The sequence below is a fragment of the Talpa occidentalis genome, unplaced genomic scaffold (genome assembly GCF_014898055.3).
Source record: "Talpa occidentalis isolate TD23 unplaced genomic scaffold, MPIMG_talOcc4v2.1 talOcc4.3, whole genome shotgun sequence".
Taxonomy (NCBI): domain Eukaryota; kingdom Metazoa; phylum Chordata; class Mammalia; order Eulipotyphla; family Talpidae; genus Talpa; species Talpa occidentalis.
Window position 1 is genome coordinate 40,171,203 of NW_023603184.1, and position 24,259 is coordinate 40,195,461.

Below are 24,259 nucleotides of genomic sequence, written 5' to 3' on the forward strand. Positions count from 1 at the left end.
GGGCAGACAGACCTGGTTTCCATTTCCTCTGTCCAGGTCCAAACACTCGCTGTGATGCTGAGTGCAGGACGTTCAGTTGGCACCCTAGAGTCTGCCGCCTCAAGCAGTCTCAGTTTCGGGATACCCCTTGCTGACAGCCAGGACCAACTCTGCCTGGCATGGTGGATTCTCAAGCAGCTCATGATGGAAGTCTGTCCTAGCTGAAAGCATCCATCATAGACATCGCCAAGATAAGCACCCCCTCTGACTGATCTCAAACCCACCTGCTGAAGCCTGGGCCAGCGCGCCCCTTCTGAAGAGCCATCCTTAACCACCACGCTGCTCTGGCTCCAGCATAAACAAATCCCCAGCAACCCCTTGCCCTAGCACGTTGTGATCTACTGTTTCTCCCCCCAAAAGTCTAAGCAATATGCAGGCCTGTCTGTTTCCTCTTCTTACCGCAAGCACCCAGCACAGGACCTGCATGGCAGTTAGTCACAAAGTACTTGTTCACAGGAACTGCTTCAAGAGGGTAGGGGAGGCTGAACTGAAGTATAAACCAGCTCTGAAAAGGCCTGGTGCAGAGGCCTCAGGGTGGTATTCTTAATCATTATGGTCCCTGCCACCCCAGGGCCCAGCCTATAAGAAAGGGCATCATCTCAGGTGGGAGACAGGAGCAGAGCCACAGCTTTGGCTGGCCTCTGACTCCCCTTTAGGAGAGATGTGCCCACCAAGCTTCAGATTGCTCCTTGTTCCTCAAGGAGAGGTCTGGGTCTGGCCCCCAGCAAGTGCTTGAGAAATGTTTGTGGAATTGAATGGAACACACTGGAAAATATTGGTTATTTGTTCCTCTGGCTGCAGAGAGACCAACTCCCCTCTGAGGGCACTTTGCAGGCAAATTATCTCAGGACATGGCCTGTTTCCTCTAATGAGCCTTCTCCCCTTTACAGCTCTGCTCCCAGAAGCAGCAGGGAGGGGGGCAGTGCGCAGTGCGCAGAGCTAGTCCCAGTGGTCTGCACTCAGCCAGTACACACAGCTCCTCTCCCGAAATGGGGTGGGCAGCCGGACCAGCACCCAGGCAAGGGCATGGCACAGTGACCTCTCCAGCCCAGGAATCCTGAGCAGAGCAGGCCTCCTCCTCCCAGCCCCTCTGGGAAGGGATGGAAGAAGGAAGCAGGGAGTCATGCGAGTTATGTAACCAGCTTCCTTGGAGTCAGAGGCCCTGGCGTGTCACAGCCCAGCACTGCTGGGAGGAGCTGGGGGAGGGGAGGCAGAGAGAGCTGCCTCCTTTGCTGCCTCTGCTCTAGACCTCCAGACCTCTGCAGCAGGCAGGCAGGCAGGCACAGCTTTCCAAGGCCCCAGCTCCAGACAGGCACCTCCTGCAGGGACTGGGAACCAGGAAGAGCTGTTGTTTTCTCAGTGTGTGAAACAGTGGCCTGCTGACTTCCCTGGCAGAAAAAACAGGCTCTGGGCTCCACATGGGCAACTGGGGGCTGGGGCTAAAGAAGGGAGGCCCCCTGGGTCCCCTGGCTTCCTGTCCCCCAAGTTCACTTTACTTCCTCCCCAAGAATGGCCATGGGTGAGGGGTCAAAAGGGAGGGGGCCCATGCTGCCCCAGCACAACACTGGACACTGCTCAACCCTCCGTGGCCCTGGGAAATCTCACTTCCCTTTCGGGCCATCCTCTGAGCTTCTCTGGCCCAACAAAGTCCCTCACCCCACACACAGTCCTGGGCAGGTCAGAAGAAGAAGGAGATGCAGGTGAAAGGGGGCAGAGATAGAAAAACTGAGATCCATTCCTGGGCTGAATAACTGATTGTTTTTAGCAAGTCCTGACCCTCTCTGCCCTCAGCAACCGCACACAATCGGTGATATTACTACACCTGTTTCATAAGTGAGAAAATGGGCATCAGTCCAGCGAGTTGAAGGTCTTCACCCTGGGTCATGGAGTCAGTGAGCAGTATTGCTGGACGGCAAAGCCGAGTCTGCAGGACTCTGTAATCCATACTAAGTACCAATCCCAGTGTCTTTACCTTTGAAGAGCCCCAGCTCCACTCCCACTGGGGGTGCCACTTGGGAAATTCCTTGCTGATGGCAAAGACAGGGCTCAGCGCAAGGGACTATGGGGATGGTTCACTTGTGATGTGGTGGTGGGAGATTTATCAGGATAGCACATGAGAGGAGAAATCAAATATTATACAAAAATAAACAACAATGTATGAAAATTTAAGTTAAATAAAAAAGGGGGGCTCAAGCTTAAAGAGTTCTCGCTGAGGACCCCAGTTTGGGAGCCACAGGACAGTGGTGTCCTATCCACAGGACAGGATAGGGATAGGGCATGACAGACACTGGTTCCCCTACAACTCAACCTCAGGCTGAATCCGGCTGGCACAAGCGAGGTCTGCCACCTCCCGAAGGCAGGACTGCCAGAGCCAAGCGATGAGGCACAGAACACAGCCTGCTGTTTAGACCCTCTGCCCTTCCTGCTTGGAGAAGCTGAGGCCCAAGGAAAAAAAAAACAACTTGCCCATAGTATCACAGGGACAGTGAACAAGTGGAGTCCCTGCCCCCAGGCTAGAGCCTCTGCCCTTGACCCATGTCCTTGGATATAGACCCTGCGATCACCCTCTTTCATGTCTCTCTGTCTCTCTCCCTGCCCTCTTCCTCCCCCCTCACCCCCACTTTCTGCTTCCCTCCAACCAGCTCTGACTGCAGGCCCAAGGTCTGAAGCCTCCCTGCAAAACTTCCCTCTCCTCACTTCTCCTCTGCGCCTCACCGCCCCCACCCCTTCCCTCCACTGTCTGGGCCATGAAGCAATTCTTGGGTGGTTTAATTAGCTGATTATGACCGCAGCCTGCTGGGTCCAGTGCCCAGAACTCTGTCCCCAGTAATTAGGTGGGTTCTGAGTATTTGCCCAGTAGGAAGCCAACGGGGAGTTCTGTGCTCTGCAGGCCAAGGAACTGCATAAAGAGCTCGTTGATCACTAGTTGGTCATCACAAGCCATGATCCCATGCTCACCAGGTCAAACCACTCTGGATATGCTTAGCCAGATCCTAAAGGGTCTCACTGCTGACCTGCCATAGCCCAAACCCAGAAAGGGCTCGGTAAGCATCGAAGATGGGGTTGATGAATGGAGTCCACCCCCTGCAGGCCAGGTAGGGATGGCTCTATAGTGGGGCACTTAGGAAGTAGGGTTTGGACAAGTCAAGAGACAAGACAGGAGAATGGCATGCTGGATGGGGAGCAGAGAAGTAAAGGCACGGAGGCTGGAATGAGCCACTGATCCCCTTGTCAGGTACAGCTGGTTGTCGGAAGACAAGATTGATCTCCTAGCAAGGCAAAGCCGGTCACCCATGACCTTTACCCTTTGGGTCACAAGGAATAATTTCTCTCTCTCTTTTTTTTAAAGATTTATTTATTTATACAAGAACCGGGGTACCAGGCTAGATGCACAGGAGGGTGAGAGGATTCACCAGAGACAGAGTGGGGAGCAGAACAGGCAGACTGGCGAAATACACTGCTGAGGGGAGCAGAAAGCGAGACAGGAGAGGTCTGCCACACCATGTGGGTATCTCTGCGGCCAGCGGGGATCGAACTGGCACTACAGAGGCTCCAGACAGCTTCATGGCGCTGCACTCAACCGACTGCACCACCAGGGAGGCCCCACAAGGAATAATTTAATGCCTGTGGCTCTGGACCACTGTTAGGTATTTTAGGTATTTCAGAAGCAGCAATGATATCCCATTGTTCTCACCAACCACACTCTCCACCCCCTAAGTATATCTTTTCCCAATGAAACACCTACATTCAGTCTCCTTCTCTGAACAAATATTTATGCAGCTCAGTGCCATGCCAGGGCTGCACAGGTGCTCAGGACAACAGGCCCAGGCCAGGTGCCCTTGGTCTCACACAGAACATCTCAAGTGTGCAAACAGCCAGGATCCAAGCAGAGAGGGAAGGATGAGTGGAGAAAAAAGGGGAGAGAAAGAATATGGAAAAACAAAAAGGCCACAGGCAGTACTTGGAGGTCACTGAAGGCTTCTTAGAGGAGGAGGCTAACAATGAAACAGGCTGTTGGGGCCGCAAGAGTGAACCACACAGAGGAGTTCAGAGTGAGGGATGCAGATGCAACCAGAAATCATCTAAGAGCTAACTTCACATTACACTGCCCTTGTCTCGGGGACTCATTTCTGAACTTCACCAATCACCTACTTCCAAAAAATAACTCATTTAGGCCTAGTGACAACCCAGGGTGCAGGACACTACTACCACCCCATTTTACAGATGAGACAGCTGCAGTAGAGAAAGGGTTAAACTACTGGGCCATCATCCAACTGGTAAGTGGCAGAGCTGGCATTTGAAACCAGGAAATCTGGTTCCTCCTAGAGCCTAACCACTATGCTAATCAGTCTCTAATCTATGCTAATCAGATCACTCTGGGGACTCTGGGCACCCAGAGGAGAATGTCTATGAGGAGCAACGGCCTAGGCAGAGTTGGGTGAAACCTTCAAGCACCTGCCTTCTTACAGGTACTTTGGGAGTGCAAGGCTGCTAAGGCCAGGATGGGATCATACGGAACAGAAGTCCGCCCAGCTCCTCAGCAGTCCCAATCCTGTGGTCAGTAGCAAAGGCCTAAGTTGCTCAACCCTCCACTTCTGGCCCCCAGATGAGAGGTGCACTCCTAAACCTGCTAGCAGAAAACAGGAAAGGGCCTCCCACTTGCTGACTGATATGACTTCCATTTGATCTCTCTGGAGACGAAGTTCCAGAGAGGATGAATGCCATGTTCAAGGTCACACAGCAATGAGTAAGCTGAGAGCATACCTCTGGGACCTTCCTGTGTTGGTGCAGCCTAGTAGTCCACTTGCTACCCCCTCCCCTGACTCTTTGCCAAAATGCATCCATGTGCATTAATTGCACAGGCTGGGGTAAGGGGGAGAGATGCAAAAAGACCAGTTATGAAGCCAATATGGAAGACAGCTTTTGCCTCATCTAGGCCCATACCCATTCCACAGCTGCAACTCGAGGTGCACCCTGGAGAGATAGGCAGTACCCTGCACAGCTGCCGAGTGGCTCTGACCTTGAGTGAGAAGCCTTGCCTCCTGCCTGACATTGACCATGGCATCCCACCTTGCTCCATGCTCTTTTTTTTTTTTTAAAGATTTATTTTTATTTATGCATACAAGAGCTGGGGTGCAGGCCAGAGATGCGGGAGGTGAGAGGACTCACCAGACACAGAGTGGGAGCAGAACAGGCAGATGTACTGAAATACACTGCTGAGGGGAGCAGCAACTGCTGAGAGGAGCAGCAGGTCAGACAAGAGAGGTCTCCTGTGCCATGTGGGTCACCTCCAAGGCCGGGGATCAAACTCCCCGCTGCAGTGCTGCAGTGGCTGCGGATAGCTTCGTAGTATGGTGTGTTAACCCCTTGCGCCACCAGGGAGGCCCGGCTCCATGCTCTTTAGACCAACACACAAATCTCTCTCTGGTACTGAGGCCCCCTGTGGTCTCAGGCAGAAGCAGCCAGTCCTAGGCAGAGGGAAAGCTGCTCAGTTGCCATAGTGACTTCAGTCACACAGAACTCCAGGGACCTCTCTGGTAGGGTCCCTGGGGCCTGGCCTCCTAGGGGCCTCGTCTGGCATCTGGTCTCCTGGGAAGGAACAAGCAGTTCCTCTGAAGTGGGACTAAAGATGGGGCCAGACCCAGGAAGGAGGAGGCTGTCTCCAGAGAGACGACCCTGCTGGGGGCCTCTCAGGGAGGGAAGAAGGGGCTAGACAACAGAGTCCTTTGTTCCTCTCTCAAAAGCAGCTACCCTGTCCTGCCCCACCCCTTGTCCTACACCCCCCTCCACCCCAGTAGAATTCTAGCCACCCCTGGGACAGGACGCATTCTACTCATAGGATGGAGGGAGGGTGCCAGGATCCATCAGGGATAATATCTGTCCTAGTTCCAGGCTTCCAGGGTTTAAACTGAAGACATGCCCCACTCACGGGTGTCTGATGGGGGAGACATCCTTCCCTCAGAAGCCTCCAAGCTGGTGTAGGAAGCTGCCTCAGAAGTCTGTCTGACTAGGCAGAAACAGGCCTCATTTGCAAGGACACCATTCTGGTTGGGATTGTATGTCCCCCTCCCTCAGGACTTCCCAGTCTGATGGAGGAGCCCCCCACAGTCTTATGTAGGAAACATGGTTTCCATCCTTCACATTCCCTAATGGGAACGACCTAATTTCAGCACTAAAGGGGCCCCTGGGCTGATAGCAGACGCAGAAGGGAGGAAACTCAGCCCATTCAACAAACCTCAGTCAGGCATCCTCTATGAAGCAGACTGAGGTGGATAATGGACCAGCACACAGGAAACAGAAATAGCCCCAAACCACAAGGAGCTCACCAAGTAGGGTGCAAAGACACCTTAGGTATGAATAAATGAATGAGAAAGTGCCCTGAAACTGACCAACCCCAGCACCCAAGGCCTGCTCACCAGGATGCCACCTCCCTCGACAGCCTCACCCCTCACACTCCCATACCTGCACCCCCTGTCTGCACTTTCACATCGGTTTTTCATTCTGTCTTGAACACCTAAGCCAGCCTCAGGCTTTAGGACCCAACTCAGGGCACCTCCTCTAGGAAGCCTTTTCTGCTGATGGCTCTTTTCAGGAACCAATACAGACACACCTTCCTGTGATCAACTTACCCTCCCAAAATGTCCCTCCTACCTCTCAGCTGAACCTGCCCCCCAGGTCCTCACACCACAGCTCCACTGTCCCCAGCCCAGGGCCTCACACCCTCTTCCTAGAGGGTCGTCTAGCTCCAAGGAAAGCATGGTCCTTCCCCTCTCCACTCTGCCATCTATAGCCTGGCTTTTTTTTTTTTAAGATATATTTATTTATGCATACAAGAACCGGGGTACAGGCCAGAGGTGTGGGGGGGTGAGAGGATTCACCAGAGAAAGAGTGGGGAGCAGAACAGGCAGATTGACCAAAGTACACTGCTGAGGGGAGCAGTGGGCGAGTCAGGAGAGGTCTGCTGCGCCATGTGGGTAGCTCCCTGACCGGGGATCGAACTCGTGCTGCAGCTGCTGTGGATAGCTTCATAGGTTATGTCTTAACCCCTTGTGCCACCAGGGAGGCCCTATAGCCTGGCTTTGACCTCACCATCCCCAGGTCCTGCACCACATCACCAGCCATTGCTTTCTGGCTAAATCCCAGGGTTCTCTGTTGGCTCTCCCTGTTTCTTGGCCTCCTAGAACCCAGCTCCCCCTCAGAGTCCTACCTCATCTCTCTGCCCTCAGGTGTCAGAGCTCTGGCCGCAGAGGCTGCTAACCATCCTCTCTTCATACTGCCGACCTTCTTTCTGTGCCATCCCCACTCCCCACATCAGCCACCATCTCTAAATCTAAGATTTTTGAATCCTGCCTCCCACCTCCATCCCCACCCTGAGATCTTGAGCCACCTCTATGGAAGCCTCCCCACCACTTCCTCAACTTGCAGTCTAAGTCTGACTGCGCCAGCCCCCTGCCAAGCTGCTCCTGCTACAGGTCTCCATGGCATAGGAAACCTGTCACTTTGACCTTGGAGGATGGCCTGGCTGAGACCAGGGGGCCACTCGAGGGTGCTGACACTCTTCCATTGCTACAGGTCCAAGGCATGGCAAGCCCACAACCCAGGACCCCTGAGCCCATGCCGAGGGGAAGCTCCAGCCCCTGGCAAGAAGGCCCAAGCGTGGAAGAAAGAGAACCGCTGAGGAGTCTGAAGCCCAGAGTCTGACCTAGAATCAGAGATCAAAGCAGTGGAACAGGCTGCACCCTTCTGCGCTCAGCAGCCCACAAGGGGTCCTGGCCAGAGCCACAGGACTTCCCAGTGTTCCAGCCAAGATGGGTCACACAGAGATTAACCACCCACAGAGACAACGAGGAGCTGGCCTTAGGTGTCCCTGTCACACCCGCCTGCCTGCCCTGCCAAAAAAGGAAGCGTTCAAAACATCTGTAGGAAAGGAAATTCCAGTCCATTCATTTCCTTTTAGAAAGTCCCTCCTGTCGTCTAGTTCTGGACCTTCATGTTGCCCACTGAGTTAGAGGGAACAGCCAGAGCAAGAGGATGCACAACTTGAGGGTGGCGCCACCAGGGGGGTGGGGACACAAGCCTGTCCCTGCTGTACACCTTCTTTTTTAAAAAAAAAAGATTTAGTTATTTATTCACACAAGAACTGGGGTATGGGCCAGAGGTGCGAGAATTCACCAGAGACAGAGCGGGGAGCAGAACAGGCAGACGGAGAGAAGACACTGCGGAGGGGAGCAGCGGGCGAGACAGGAGAGGTCTGCCGCGCCATGTGGGTTTCTCCCTGGCCGGCTGCAGAGACTGTGGACAGCTTCACAGAGCTGCGCTCAACTGCCTGCACCACTGGGGAGGCCCCTTGCTGTACACTTTCACCCAGAGGGAGGGGCTGTGTGTGCAGGCAGGCCCGCGGGTGGAATGGCAGTGGACAAATCACTTAATCACTCCTAGTCTGCTTCCTCATCTGTAAAATGGGAAAGACAATCCCTATACAAATAGGATCGCTGGGAGAAGCAAATGAGATCACGTATGAAAATCTCCTGACACAAAGCAGACATGTGACCCGTAAGCTAATGGACACCGCCGCCCTGTGCATAGTCCTCATCCTGTCCTCACCAGAACCTTATTTCAGCTCTGCCCCTGCCTCCTCACAGGTCTCTCTGCTTCTAGGCCTGCTCTTCCCTACCAAAGGCCTCTCTTTAAAATGAAAATTGCTCCCCCGCGGCCCTCCTCTCACTCTTCTCTGAATCGCCAGCGACTTTGACTTCAGGAGAAAATCCTCTCTCCCCTGCTTGACATTCCAGGCTCTGGCTGTCTGGCCCATGTTTATCCCTTCAGGCTCACCCATCATTCTCAGCCCAACTGGCAGGTGGCACGTGTTGCTTCATGCCTCCCAGCCTCTGCACGCTCTGCACCCTCGGCCAGGAATGACGTCCCCACCCCACCCCCTTGGCCTCCTTGGCCTTCCAGATGAAGCTGAGTAGCTCCAAGGCCACCTTCTTCCCAGGAAGGCTGCTCTTACTGTGCCCCCCCCAATCCTGGCCCCGGGCTGGGGCTGGGCTGCAGCTTCCTCCTCAGCCGTCCCCCAGCATATGTCAACCTGCATCGCAATCACCTGCTCTGCTCTAAATCCCCTGGGGGTAGACTGGAGCCATTTCTCTCTGAACCCCTAGCCCTGGCACTCAGTCTACATCTTGGAACAGAGATGACATTGCTCCCAGAGCACCTTGCAGGAGCAATCCTCGCACTCCGGGCCCGGCGATGAGTCCTATACAGGTATTTGTCTCATCCCTTTTTCCCCCTTGGCCCTGAGAGTCCCCATAGGGCAGTGACAGTTTCTGATTAATTCTCATCGTCACTTTCATGTGGGGGGTGCAAATCCAGGCAGTGGGACGGATGTGATGACTCCTGATCCTTAGAGTATCGGACATTTGCAGTTTCCTCTTACAAGTCAGAGATAAAGTAGAATCCCACGGCTTACAGAACAAGACAGGGTACAACTCGTTATTGATTTTGCCCTTCTCTTCTACATTACTCAGGCAACCCTGTCTGGAAGGGAGAGGGAAACCGCCTGGGGTGACAGGGAGAAAGAGCGAGCAGGCTACAATTGGGGGAGTTTAGTCAGGTCTGGGCTCTGGGTTTTAGGGATCACTTCATCCCCTGTCCAGCGAATTCAGTAAACATAGGAGAGCCCTGAAAAATGCAAGTATTGAGAGCTCCAATTTATAGAAGGGAAAACTAAAGTCCAGAAAGGCCCACCATCCCTCAGTGACTTAGAGATAGAGCGGGGGCGTCAGGGCAAAGACCCCGACCCGACAGTGCCTGGCTGCTTATGGTGTCCCCATCCTGCTAAGCACCCATGTTAGAGGGCAACAGTGACACTTCTCCCCAAGCGACAGAGAAGCAAACCAAGGTCTAAGAGGGGCTGAGTCACCCTGATAGTGAAGCAGCACAGGAGGAAGGAACAAAGCAATGGCTCCTGCCTCCCTGTAGGGAGAAAAGTCTGACCTCAGTGGTCAGGAGGGTCTTGGATTTGAGGGACATGGACGTGGTGGAGGAGGGCACCACACATCCTCCTGCTGAGGACAGAGACTTGGGTCACAGTGCTGGTCAGCCGCATGCAGTGAGGACTGGCCATCAAGGTGAATGCAGATGCCTCATGATCTTCTGCAGCCTGCCCCTCAAATCTTGGCTTCCACACACAAAGCAGGGCACCCCACCCAGAGCTCAGATCCAGAGCCCATCAGGGGCTGGGCAGTCTACAAGGGCAAGCACAGGGAAACCGACCAAGTGGACTCCAGCCTCTGCCCTGTCTCTGCCTTAACCAAGTCAGGTAACCTCCTCGCTCTCTGGCTCCTCTTCCAGAAAACAGGAAGAGGAAAATGAACCTTCTTGAAGAGCTGTCAGGAGGATGGCTGGGAAGAAGCCTTAAGGGCACAAATTATCTGTGAGCCTCAATTTCTTCTTCTGGAAAATGAATCTAATCTCTGGAGGACCCTTCCCGTGCTGTGTGTCAGATGGCTGTGGGTGCGAAATTGCTTTGTCAGTGGCCCCAAAACATGATCACCGCTGGGGCCCTTTCTCCCTAGTCTCTTAGCTCCTTCAGGGAAGGAGCATGTCTTGTACGTCTTTGATCTCCGCACTCCGCCTAGTACACAGCAGGCACTCAACAAACAAATCTAGGAGGCAAGGGCAGAGAGAGGGAGGAGAGAGAGGGCAGAGAGGAGGGAGAAGAGGGACATAAGGATAGGAGCAAGTAGAGAAAACATGGAAAGGGGTTTGTAGAAGAGGCAGGAGGAGAGAAGGGAGAAGCTTGTATCAGAACTTAAAGGAAGGGAGGGAGAAGGAGCTGGAAGTAGGGGCTGAAACTGAGCGCCTAGCCTAGCCATGGCTTATCTTGAGCCCCAGCCCTCTCCTCCTTTGGGTTGGGTTTCCCATTTCAGAGGCACCATCTCCCCTTTTCTCAGGCAGGCAGGCAGGATCCTAAGAAGAGGATCCTCCAGCCCCAGCTCAAAACAGACCCCAGCCAGTCACTGTAGGCCTTAGGGGGTCAGAGGGACAGAAGCGAGGGAATGTCCTGTGTTTTTCCCAGGCACCAGGGAAGCCCTCCCACTGTGTGTGTGTGTGTGTGTGTGTGTGTGTGTGGTGTTTCAACTTCTTGCCTTGTGAAGACTGGAGTGAGTTTGTCAGTGGTCCCAGGCCTCTCAGCTTGTGACCATGGGACGCCCGTCTACATGGGCATTGTCCGCTGTGTGGTGTGGTCTGGCCAGTACTGAGTTGCTGAGATGTGTGCCAGGACTCACGTCAGTCAGGATGACATGTGTGCCAGGGAGTGTTTGCTCCCGTGAGTGCCTGTGACAGTGCATGTGTTTATCAATGTAGGCCAGCATGTTTGTGAGCATCAGAGTGTGTTAGTGCTGATGTGTGTGTGCGTGTGTCAACACAACCACCAACAATGTGCTGACGAGCATACAGCAGTGAGTGTGTGAAAGTGTGTCACTGGCAGTGACGAGTGGATGGCAGGGAATGTCAGCCTGTGTGCCAGCACCAGCGTGCCCACGGATGAGTGTTCCCTGTGTGTCCACATGAGCGTATGTGTCAACCTGCCCCCGGGCTCGTCTGCGTCTGCTGGCCAGCCCCGGGTGCCAGGGGCGCGGGCGCGCGTGTGTGTCTGGCTGGCAGGGCCGCGAGCCAGGTGGGGCGCCCAGGTCCTCGCCTCTGGGTACCCCAGCCCGCAGCCCCTGCCAGCGACCACAGACCGCGCGCAGAGGCGAGCGCAGCGCCCCGCGCCAGCGGCCGCGGCGCTGGGCTGGCCGCAAACGCAGAGCCCGGACTGGGGCCGGCACCCCCGCCGCGCAATCCCCCGAAGCGCCCCCACGCGCGCCGGGCCCGGCCGCCGCCCGCACTCACCGCGTCCCTTTGTCGCCCATGGTCCGCGGCGGCCGCAGGGAGACCCGCGGCGTCAGCGCCCAGGCTGGAAAATCCCCGGCCGGCAGGAGGAGCGCGGGCCGGCCGGCTCCCGGCTCCCTGCTCCGCCTCCTCCGCTCTCCGGGCCGCCGCCCCCGCCCGGGTCCCCGCCCGCCGCCCCCCGCCGCGCCGCGCCGCGCCGCACAGCGCCCGGGCCGCGGCCAGGGGCGTGGAGCCGCGCGGGGAGTGTGCGCGCGTGTGCGTGTGCGCGCCTGTGCGCGTGTCTGCGAGTGCGCGCGCCGCCCAGCGACCCATGAGGGCAGGGCGGCAGGACACGGCAGGGCCCCAGGTTGGCACTGAGGGGTCCACGGGGTGTGTGACCAGGTGTGCGCGCGCGCGCGTGGGGGGCTGTACGTGAGAGGGCACGATGGGGCGGATCATCGTGCGCGAGTGCGCGCCAGTGAGTGTGCCGATGCGGGTGCCTGCTCCAGACTGTGGGCTCCCACCGATTTGGGTGTGTATGTGCCTGTGCGTCGTTGTGCAGTTGTGCATACGCCCGGCGGCGGCGCACGGCCCCGGCAGCCTTGGTGTGAGAGGGAGAGTGGAAGGTGAAGGTCTGCCCACCCCGGGGCCCAGCTCCTGGGCACCCCTGAGGGATTGGCGGCAGGCGTGAGTGGACCCTCTAGGTGCCTTGCACCGTCTTCTGCCCTATGTTCTGCCCTCCCCCCACCCCAACTCTTAGCCCCTGTGGAGAGACAACACCCAACAACGCAACAGGCACAGGAAGGACAGAGGGTGCCAGAGAAGTCAGTGCTGGGGAACTGATGGGGCGGAGGCCACCAGAGGTTAGCATGGGTGTGGCACCGGGGTGGCTGGGAAGAGGAAGCAGTGAGAAGCGGTGATAAGGAAGGAGACATAGCAGAGCTGACATGCTACAGTCACGGATTCTGGCCTGGCCAGATAGCATGATGGAAAGCATCCTGTCCAGCACCACAGTCTGCTGTGGATGACCCTGGACACTTGCCGGCTCGGAACCAATTTCCAAGCATGTAAAGTAGGATACTAATACCACCTGCAGAATTGTTTGCTGGTCACCTCTCAGTGTCTGACACACAGACACTCCAGGCTTCTTGGTGTCCCGTGAAATCCTGACTAGGACACTGCCTTGTTTGAAGTTCAAATCTGCTTTGACCTCTTGACCCTGCTTTGCCGGCAGTGGGAGAGTGAGAGGTCTTTCCCATCCACTCTCCTTTGGGATTTGGCTAATTGGCCTTAATAGGACCCTAATATTGGCATATTTATGGGAGGAACTGAAGCTATCATTTACTCTGATGCAATTGTGGGTCTGTAAACATGTCCTGTAATTATGCTCAGAAGCAGTTACCTATGCTGGTTATATAACGTTGGGTAACAATACCCCTGTATAATTACTGTAATTATTTCCGGGGGGGGGGGGGTTAGTTGAGGGTGGGTTGCTGATGGGCAGGGAGGGTGGTCCAGGGTCTGAGTACTCATCTTAGGAGTGAAGAGAGTGCCTAGAACCCTTCTCCTGACATTGACCTCTGGGCTTCACTCTCATTCCTACAGGACAAGGAGAGGAAACCACTAGCTATGTGTAGGGTAAGGTAAAAGTATCAGGCTTTTCTGCCCTCCTGTCATTAGGATAGATGAGGGAACCCTGTGGTCCTGAATGCATGCCTGATGGTAGGCCCCTGACATGGGTATACCTGGGCTGAGAGACTGAGTTTATAAGGGTGGCGTTACGGGGACTCCAGAAGAGGCCAAGAACGAAAGGAAGCAGGAGAGCAGAGAAGCAGAGAGAACGTGAGAGAAGGCCGGAGAGCCCAGACAGAGTGAAGCCACTTGCTGGGGGCTGGGAGGCCTGCCAGCCTCCCGGCCCCCCAGCACCCCTCCTGCCATATGCCTGGTAAATCTAAATAAAAAACCTGCAAAAGCCACTAAGGACCCTGACTCCTCCTTTACCTGGTCTGCTGGATCAGAAAACCTGCCCTGTGGTCTTCCTGCCCCTATACTACACTTCCTGCCCCTGAGGTCAGAGACCTGGAGAAGAGCACGTTAGAGTCCTGCATAATGACAGAAGGCTCCAGTATGAGCCAGAGAGGACACTAGCCAGGATAGAGAAGCTGGTCCTGCCATTCTCAGCATCAGTTTCCTCACATAGAAAACACAGGTTCCACGAAACAAAATGCTGTTTCTCCAGTGGTTCTCTCTATGATGATGTCTAGAGCACCTGGATTGAAAAATCCAGGCAATGGTGGCGCAGCGGTTGAGTGCTGGGCTGCGAAGCTACCTGCAGCCTCTGCAGCACTGGTTCAAACCCCGGTAACCAGCAGGGGTCCCACATGGCGCGCAGACCTCTCCTGCCGCCCGCTGCTCCCCTCAGCAGTGTATTTTGTCTGTCTGCCTGTTCTGTTCCCTGGCCTGGCTCTGGTGAATCCTCTCACCCTCCCGCGCTTCTGACTGTACCCAGTGCTTGTATAAATAAATAAATAAATCTTGAAAAAAAAAAAAAAAAAAAAGAAAGAAAAATCCAGGCAAATTCTTCATTCTACTCAATAAATATCTGTGTTTAATTTACTATAAAACATGTAAAGTACTTTCAAGTAAAACAGTTGGGGAAGATGCATCAGATGGTTTCAGGTAACCCCTGCCCCCACGTAGCTCTTCCCAGGCAGCAAACATTCTAGGTTTGCTGAACAGATTGGTAGACTGTGGAGTCAACATGCAGGATTTCAAAGACATCCCCACTAGCCTGTAAACTTCATGAGGGGGTGTGTGGTGTGCCTGGTACTACTTGATGCTCACAATACTATGAGATATATACTCATTTCCCTTTTCTTATAAATGAGCAAACTGATACTCCAAGAAGTTAAGTAGTTTGCCCAAATTTACAGCCTCCTCTGCACCTTGACCTCTGAACTCTCTTCCTCCAGGCCTCTCCAAAAGGGAAATTCCTCTGTAGTAGAGCCAGAATTTGACTCTTGATTCACTTTCCATTCAATAACAGTTGAATGCGCCATGAATAACTCTAAGGACTTAACAAATCAGAGATCAATAGGAAAAATGGAGCTGTCATTCCAGTAAGGGATTGTGGGTAGGGGAAGAGGAGTTAGGAGCACTTTTTTTTTTTTTTTAAGGTCACATTTTTATTTAAAAATCAAAATAAATATATACAAACATAACAGAACATACTATTTTAAAATGACTTCCAAGAAATAGCAGACATTTACATTTTTTTTTAAATAATAAATTTTATTTTTTTATTCCCCCATACAATTGCAAATGCCCCATTCTGACCCCAATCCTTCCCCTCCCGCCCCCCACCCCACAAAAAGTGTCTCTGGTTCATAGTTTTTTGTTGATTTTGATTTTCACTTTCTTATATTCATTTTCCTGGTCCCTTATTTAAGTTTTCTAGATTCCTGCTATGAGTGAGACCATCCGGTATTTTTCTTTTTCTTTTTGGCTTATTTCGCTGAGCATGATCCCTTCCAGCGCCATCCATGTTGCTGCAAATTGCATGTGTTTATCTTTCTTGAATGCTGAGTAATATTCCATGGTATATATGTACCACATCTTCTTGATCCAGTCATCTATTTTTGGGCATTTGGGTTGTTTCCAAAGCTTAGCTATTGTAAATAGTGCTGCTATAAACATAGGGGTGCAGGTGCTCTTTGGAATTGATGTTTCTGTGTCCTTTGGGTAAATACCTAGGAGTGGAATTGCTGGATCATATGGAAGCTCTATGTTTAGTAGGTCCAGAAATCTCCACACAGCTCTCCATAGTGGTTGGACCAGTTTGCACTCCCACCAACAGTGCAGAAGAGTTCCTTTTTCTCCACACCCTCGCCAACATTTGTTGTTGCTAGTTTTTTTAATATGTGCCATTCTCACTGGTGTGAGATGGTATCTCATGGTAGTTTTGATTTGCATTTCCCTGATTACAAGTGATGTTGAACATTTTTTCATATGCCTGTTGGCCATTTGCATTTCCTCTTCAGAGAAGTTTCTTTTTAGCTCTTCTGCCCATTTTTTGACTGGATTATTTTCTTTGTTGTTGCTGAGTCTCATCAGCTCTTTGCAGATTTTTGTGATCAGTCCTTTATCATTAGTGTTGGGTGCAAAAATGTTCTCCCAGTTGGTGGGGTTTCTCTTTGTTTTTGTTATTGTCTCTTTTGCTGTGCAGAAGCTCTTTAATTTGATGTAGTCCCAGCTGTTTATCTTTGCCTTCACTATCACTGCTTTGGGTGATGTGTCTGTAAAGATGTCTTTGATGTGCAAATCCCGTAGTGTTTCGCCTGTATTTCCTTCTATGTATTTTATGGTTTCAGGTCTTATGTCTAGTTCTTTAATCCATTTTGAGTTGATTTTTGTGTATGGTGTGAGGTAGTGGTCAAGCTTCATTCTTTTGCATGTAGCGACCCAGTTTTCCCAGCACCATTTATTGAACAAACTTTCTTTGCTCCAATGCATAGTCTTTGCTCCTTTGTCAAAGATTAGTTGACCATAAATCTGTGGGTTTATTTCTGGATTTTCTATTTGATTCCATTGGTCTGTATGTCCGTTCTTGTGCCAATACCATGCAGTTTTGATGATTATGGCTTTGTAGTATAGTTTGAAGTCTGGGAGTGTGATGCCTCCATTTCCTTCTTTTTTTTTCAGTAGAGCTTTGGCTATTCGGGGTTTTTGGTGATTCCATATGAATTTCATCAATAATTGTTCTATTTCTTTGAAGAATGCCATTGAGATTTTGATTGGAATAGCATTGAATCTGTATATTGCTTTTGGTAGGATGGCCATTTTAATAATGTTTATTCTTCCAATCCATGAGCAGGGGATGTCTTTCCATTTCTTTGTGTCTTCTTCTATTTCTTTTAACAGTGTTTTATAGTTTTCTTTGTATAGGTCCTTTACCTCTTTTGTTAGATTTATTCCCAAATATTTGATTTTTTTTGTTTCAATAATAAAAGGGATGGTTTTTTTGATTTCTTCTTCTTCAGATTTATTGTTTGTGTATAGGAAGGCTACCGACTTTTGCGTGTTGATTTTGTATCCTGCCACTTTACTGAATTGATTGATGAGTTGAATTAGTTTTTCTGTGGAGATTTTGGGGTTCTCTATGTATATTATCATATCATCTGCAAATAGTGATAGTTTGACTTCTTCTTTTCCTATTTGGATTCCTTGGATGTCTTTCTCTTGTCTTATTGCTCTGGCTAGGACTTCCAGTATTATATTGAAAAGCAGTGGTGAGAGTGGACATCCTTGTCTTGTTCCAGATCTTAATGGAATTGCTTTCAGCTTTTCACCATTGAGAATGATACTGGCTGTTGGCTTGTCATAGATGGCCTTTATGATGTTGAGGTATGTTCCTTGTATCCCAAGAATTTCAAGGGCTTTTATCATGAATGGGTGTTGCACTTTGTCGAAAGCTTTCTCAGCATCTATTGATATTATCATATGGTTTTTATATTTCTTTTTGTTGATGTGTTGGATAACGTTGATTGATTTTCGGATGTTAAACCATCCTTGTGCCCCTGGAATGAATCCAACTTGGTTGTGGTGAATTATCTTATGGATACATTGTTGGATTCTGATAGCTAAAATTTTATTGAGGATTTTTGCATCAGTGTTCATTAGGGAGATTGGCCTATAGTTTTCCTTTTTTGTGTTGTCCTTATTCGGTTTTGGTATTAGTATAATATTGGCTTCATAGAACATGTTTGGTATTGTCCCTTCCTTCTCAATTTTTTGGAAGAGTTTGTGAAGGATAGGCAATAATTCGTCTCTGAATGTTTGGTAGAATTCATTTGTAAATCCATCAGGTCCTGGGCTTTTGTTTTTGGGGAGGTTTTTGATTACCATTTCAATTTCGCTGCTTGTAATTGGTCTGTTTAGGTGTTCTATTTCTTCTTTATCTAGCTTTGGGTGATTGTAGAGTTATAGGAATTAGTCCATCTCCTCTAGATTGTTGAACTTGTTTCCATATAACTGTTCATAGTAGTTACTGATTATTCTTTTGATTTCTGCTGTGTCCGTTGTGATTTCTCCTCTTTCATTTATGATCCTGTGTATTTGTGCTTTCTCCCTTTTTTCCTTTGTGAGCCTGGCTAGGGGTTTGTCTATTTTATTTATTTTTTCAAAGAACCAGCTCTTGGTTTCATTGATCTTTTGGATTGTTTTTTTAGTTTCAATTTCATTTATTTCTGCTTTGGTTTTTATTATTTCTTTTCTTCTACTGGTTTTGGGGTTTTTTTGTTGTTCTTTTTCTAGATCTTTGAGCTTCGAGATTAGGTTGTTTCTTTGAGTTCTTTCTTGTTTTTTGATGTGAGCTTCTATTGCTATATATTTTCCTCTTATTACTGCTTTTGCTGCATCCCATACATTTAGGATATTGGTGTCCTCCTTGTCATTCAATTCAAAGAATTTTTTAATTTCTTCTTTGATCTCCTCGTTAGTCCAGTGGTCTTCCAGTAGTGTGGTTTTTAATCTCCATGAGGTAGGATAGTTCCTTGCCTTCTTTTTATGATTTATTTCTAGTTTGATGCCTTCGTGGTCAGAAAAGATGGTTGGTATGATTTCAATCTTGGTGTATCTGTTGATGTTTGTCTTGTGCCCCAGTATGTGATCAATCCTGGAGAATGATCCGTGTGCGCTTGAGAAAAATGTGTACTCCGTTTTTTTTTGGGTTTAGTGTTCTATATATGTCTGTTAAGCCCAAATGCTCTAGGTCCTTATTTAGAGCTTTAGTTTCTTTACTTATTTTTTGTCTTGTTGATCTATCCATTGTTGATAGTGGTGTGTTGAAGTCTCCCATGATGTATGTGTTTTCTCTGATGTCTGTTTTCAGAGAGGACAACAGTTGTCTGATATATTTTGGTGCTCTTTCGTTTGGTGAGTATATGTTAATGAGTGTTATTTCTTCTTGAAGTATTGTCCCCTTAATCATAATGTAGTGACCATTGGGGTCTCTTTTTATTTTTTTGAGTTTGAAGTCTGTTTTATCTGATATAAGTATAGCTGTTCCTGCTTTCTTTTTTGGCCCATTTGCTTGTAGGATTGTTTTCCATCCTTTGACTTTGAGCCTATTTTTATCTTTTGTAGCTAAATGTGTTTCCTGGAGACAGCAAAAGGTTGGGTTTTGTTTCTTAATCCAGGCTGCAACTCTGTGTCTTTTTATTGAAGAGTTTAGTCCATTTACATTTAGAGTTAATATTGATATGTTAGCATCTGTATTTGCCATTATGTTTGTCTTTCCTTTGATTTTATTTATTTATTCTTTTAATAACTTTTTTTTTTTGTCTGGTCTTCTTTCGTTGTTATTCGTCCCTCTGAGGTTCTGGCTTTAGGATTTCTTGTAGTATTTTTTGGAGTGGGGGTTTAGTCGTGATGAAATTCCGGAGTTTCTCTTTGTCTGGGAAGGTCCATATTCTTTCTTCATGGAGGAAAGAGAGCTTTGCGGGATAGAGTATTCTTGGTTGGCATCTGTTTTCTTGAAGTCTGTTGACTATGTCCCTCCACTCTCTCCTTGCCCGTAGTGTTTCTTCAGAGAAGTCTGATGTCAGCCTGATTGGTTTTCCTTTGAATGTTATCTGTGTCTTCCCTCTTGTCAGCTTCATTATTTTTTCCTTGTCCTGGATTCTTGGGAGCTTTACTATTATGTGTCTTGCTGTGTTTTTCCTTTCGTCGTGGAAGTTTGGTGTTCTTCTTGCTTCTTGTATATCAATTTTCAGCTCCTTCTTCGCATTTGGGAAGTTCTCTTCAATTATCTCCTGGAATATTTTCTCTGTTCCTACATCTCTCTCCTCTCCTTCTGGAATTCCTATAACTCTTATATTTCCTTTCCTCATGGAGTCAGATAGTTCCCGAAGTCTTTCTTCATTCTTTTCCTTCGTACTTCTCTTTCCTTTTCTGTTTTGGTTCTTTTTATTTCTGTGTCTTCAAGAGTACTTATTCGTTCTTCCATTTCATCTATTCTGCTTTCATTGCTTTTCCCAGAGTTCTTTAGTTCCTCCATTAATTCTTTGATCTCCTGCATTTCTTTTATTTCCCTCTTTAGGGACTCTATTTCCTTCTTCTGATCTATCACTTTTTTAATCATGGCAATTTTAAATTCTCTTTCTGGAAGGCTCAGAAGTTCTTCCAAGTTGCTGTCGTTGCAATCTGGGGAGTGGTTTTCTTTTTGTGGTGTGCTTCTTTCCTGAGGAGTTGTTAGGTTGCGTGTGGTTCTTCTACTCCCTACTGTCTGTTTTCTAATTTGTCATATGCGTTGGGACACTGTGTTGCTCGGACTGACTGGCATCTTGGGTGAACTTCTCCGCTCCCCTCTGGCTCTTCCAGGAGCCATCTCTGTCTTCTGGGGGAGCTTTCTGCTGGTTTTAGGCAGTTTTTACTGAAGAAATGTCCCTGTTCTAAAATGGCGAAGTGGGATGCAGTCCCTGCGCCTCCGGTTTCAGGCACACTCTTCTGTGCCCCCGATCTGCCCCGGACGTGGGTGCCTGCTCCCTCTGTGGGCTCAGACTGCTGGTCGGAAGGGGCCTGGCGTGGGGTGGGCTAACTTCCCGGCTGGCCACTGGGAGGAGCACTTTTGATTTACCTATCAGGGTCTATGAAGAATGCACTTATATATTCTTGTGTAATTAAAATTAATGAAATATGAAAGTAATATTAAGGAGGGCTCTAGGTAATTTCACCATAAGTTATTTACAAGCATTTTCACCTCATAACTACTTGGCCATAAGGCAATTTTGTCATAAAAGATAAAATAATAGTTTGACAGTTTGGGGCCTCCCTGGTGGCACAGCGGGTTAAGCACAGCACTGTGAAGCTGTCCGCAGCTTCTGCAACGCAGGTTCAATTCCTGGCCAGCCAGGGAGATTCCCACATGGCATGGCAGATCTCTCCTGTCGCGCCTGCTGCTCCCCTCAGCAGTGTATTTCGGTCAGTCTGCCTGTTCTGCTCCCCACTCTGTCTCTGGTGAATCCTCTCACCCTCCGGCGCCTCTGGCCTATACCCCAGCTCTTATATAAAAATAAATAAATCTTAAAAAAAAAAAAAGTTTGACAGTTTGGTTGCAAGATTTTTCTAGTCTGCAATGTTATTCATGCCTTGATCGAGCTGACAGATGACAATGATTTGCTCCAAGTTGGTTTCTTATTTTGAAACACACTGCATTGGAGGAAAAAGTAGCCAAGGGCTTTGAAGACACAGAGTGGAACTCCATAAAATTTTGGAACACCTATCAACTGACATACCAAGAATAAAAAACGGTACAGAACGCTTTTGAAACACAATTCAAATCTCAGTTACAAATACACACTTGGAAAGTATATACTCATCATGAATCTTTTACACATTTCTTTTGGGGATGTATAGGAGAAGCTTGATTCTTCTTCTGCCTCCAACTTCTAATATTGTGTGATAAATTTGGTAAAGATGGCATAAGAGGACAAGTTGTTTTAACTAAATTAGCTAAAGAATTGAAAATTAATCCAAGCATTATTAAAATTTATAAGGAACTACAAAAGACCCCCGAATAGCCAAAGATAACTTGATTAAAAAAAGAAGAAGAGGAATGGAGGACTCATGCCCCCAGACTTCAAATAATACTACAAGGCTATTGTGATCAAAACAGTATGGTATTGGCATAAAAATAGACACTCAGACCAATGGAATAGAATTGAGATCCTGGAAATAAACCCACATTCATATGGGCAATTAATTTACAACAAAAGAGCCACGAGTATACAATGGAGAAAGGAGTCTATTCAACAAATAGTATTGGAAAAACTATAGCCACATGCAGAAAAGTGAAAGTAGACCACTCTCCTATACCACACACAAAAATTAACTCAAAATGGATTAAAGACTTGGATGTAAGACCAGAAACATGAAATACATTGACACTAATTTAGGCAAAACACTATGACATTGGCCTGAGAAATGCCTTTGAGGACTCCACTCCAATGGCAAGGAAAACAAAAGCAAAATTAAACAAATGGGACTCTAGCAAGGTTAAAAGCTTGGTGTACAGGGCCTCCCCAGTGGCGCAGCAGTTGAGCACTGGGTTGTGAAGCTGCCCTCAGCCTCTGCAGCGCAGGTTCGATCCCCGGCCCACCGGGTGAGTTTCCCACATGGTGCAACAGACCTCTCCTGCCGCACCCGCTGCTCCCCTCAGCAGTGTACTTTGTCAGTCTGCCTGTTCTGTTCCCCGCTCTGGCTCTGGTGAATCCTCTCACCCTCCAGTGCTTCTGACTATACCCAGTGCTTGTATATATAAATAAATAGATCTTTTTAAAATATATAAATAAATAAATAAAAATAAAAGCTTGATGTACAGTGAAAGAAACTATGAAGACAAAATACCCCCTACTGAATGGGAGAAAATATTTGTACATCTGTAAGGGGCTAATATCAAGATCTACAAAGAACTCACACAGCTCAACAAAAAGAAAACAAAGCAAAGGAGTCCTGGTACATTGTTGGTAGGACTGTAAGCTGTTCCAGTTCCTGTGATAAACAGGATGGTAGTTCCTCAAAATATTAAAAATAGATCTACCATATGATCTAGCAATTCCTAGGCATCCATCTAAAGAATACAAAGTCGGGCCTCCCCGGTGGCACAGTGGTTGAGTGCTGGGCTGCGAAGCTGCCTGCAGCCTCTGCAGCGCCGGTTCAATCCCCGGCCACCAGGTGAGGGTCCCACATGGCGCACAGACCTCTCCTGCTGCCCGCTGCTCCCCTCAGCAGTGTATTTCATCAGTCTGCCTGTTCTGCTCCCTGCTCTGGCTCTGGTGAATTCTCTCACCCTCCCGCGCTTCTGACTGCACCCAGTGCTTGTACAAATAAATAAATAAATCTTAAAAAAAAAAAAAAGAATACAAAGTCACTAATTTGAAGGAATATATGTACTCCTATGTTAGTACTATTTACAATAGACAAGTTATTTCTTTCTGAACTTAATGCCCAGCAACAGAGCAGTGGATTAAGATGTGTATATACACATGAAGAAATAGTACTCAGTGATTTAAAAAAAAAAAAAGATGAACTCTTGCCATTCACGACAACATGGATGGAACTGGAGGGGATTATGCTAAGTGAAACAAGTCAGAAAGGAAAAGACAAATATAGCCTGGTTTCACTCATGTGGAATACAGAGAAACAAAACAAAGGAACTGACAAAACTAAACAAAACAAACCCTGGAAATATGACTGCCAAACTGAGTCTACAAGAGAGGGGTGAAGGGGAGGGTAGGAGCAGTTCTAGGGTACAGGACTGAGGGTGCTTTGATGGTGGGGCTGGTGTGGTAGGATACATCTGAGGAGGTGTGGACCTATTCCCCTAAATCATTGTAAAGCGGTGATAGCTCAATAAAGTAAAAAAAGAAAAGAAAATTTATGCACGCAAAGACTGTTGTGAATTACCAGCGGCCTCTTTTATTTTTGCTATTGCTGGTTTTGCTGGGTGGGAGGGATGACTTTACTCACCCGAGGCCTAAATGTACATCAGTTGAAACCAAACTTCAAGCCAAACTGCCAACCAGTTATTTTATCTTTTCCAGCAAAATTGCCTTAGTACCAATCAGTTACTCAACAAAAATGTTTGCAGCAAAGATCTTATGTTGAAACTATGGGGCACGGTTGAGAAAACCTCTATAAATATAAACAATCTAATTTTAGACTGTAATAAGTGTTATGAAGAAAATAAAATACTGATGAAACAAAGAGCGATGGGGGTGAAGAAACTTAGAAAAAGGCTCTTGAAAACGACCTCTGGGTGGAGACCTGCACATCAGAAGCCAGCAGTGGCCCAGGGGCCAGGAGAGCTGAGTCAGCGCTGCCCAGCTGGAGCAAGCAGCAAACACAGAAACTTCCTGAAGTGCAGGAGCCAGTCCAGGGCGCCAGGGAAGCTCTGGTGTAATGAGGCAGGTGGGCCGGATCACACAGGGCTGTGGTTGGGATTGAGAAGTTGGGGTCCAGTGGAGGAACTAGGAGATGAGGAACTGCACCTGCTATATTTTCAAGGTCTGGCCTTTGGAGGGTGCAAAGAGAGCAGAGGCAGGGCATTCGATTCTCACAGTAGCCAAGAGAGCGCCAGGGGTTGTTGGCTCCAGGGTGGCAGTGGAAGAAATGAAAAGAAGGGGTCCAGCTATATTTGGTGCTCACAGTGCCTGCTGTGGGACCAGCTGTGGGCAGTGGAGGAGCACGGAGGACGCTGAGGTTAGGAGTCTCATTGTTCCACCCTCATGCCAGCGACCTGCCCACAGATTTGTCCAAGGGCAGTGTGAGTAGGAGGACTGGGGGT

At 49.0% G+C, this 24,259-nt stretch overlaps 1 protein-coding gene across 2 annotated transcripts in view; it reads right to left on the reverse strand.

The window, feature by feature from the left end:
• Positions 1 to 12,029, reverse strand: part of ARRB1 (arrestin beta 1) — a 69,573-nt gene extending 57,544 nt beyond the window's left edge. For both annotated transcript variants that reach the window (XM_037522976.2, XM_037522973.1), the window contains exon 1: positions 11,938 to 12,029. In XM_037522976.2, the coding sequence (XP_037378873.1) occupies positions 11,938 to 11,957 (20 nt within the window). In that variant the 5' untranslated portion in view covers positions 11,958 to 12,029. The remainder of the gene's footprint in view (positions 1 to 11,937) is intronic.
• Between the last annotated feature and the right edge of the window lie 12,230 nt (positions 12,030 to 24,259).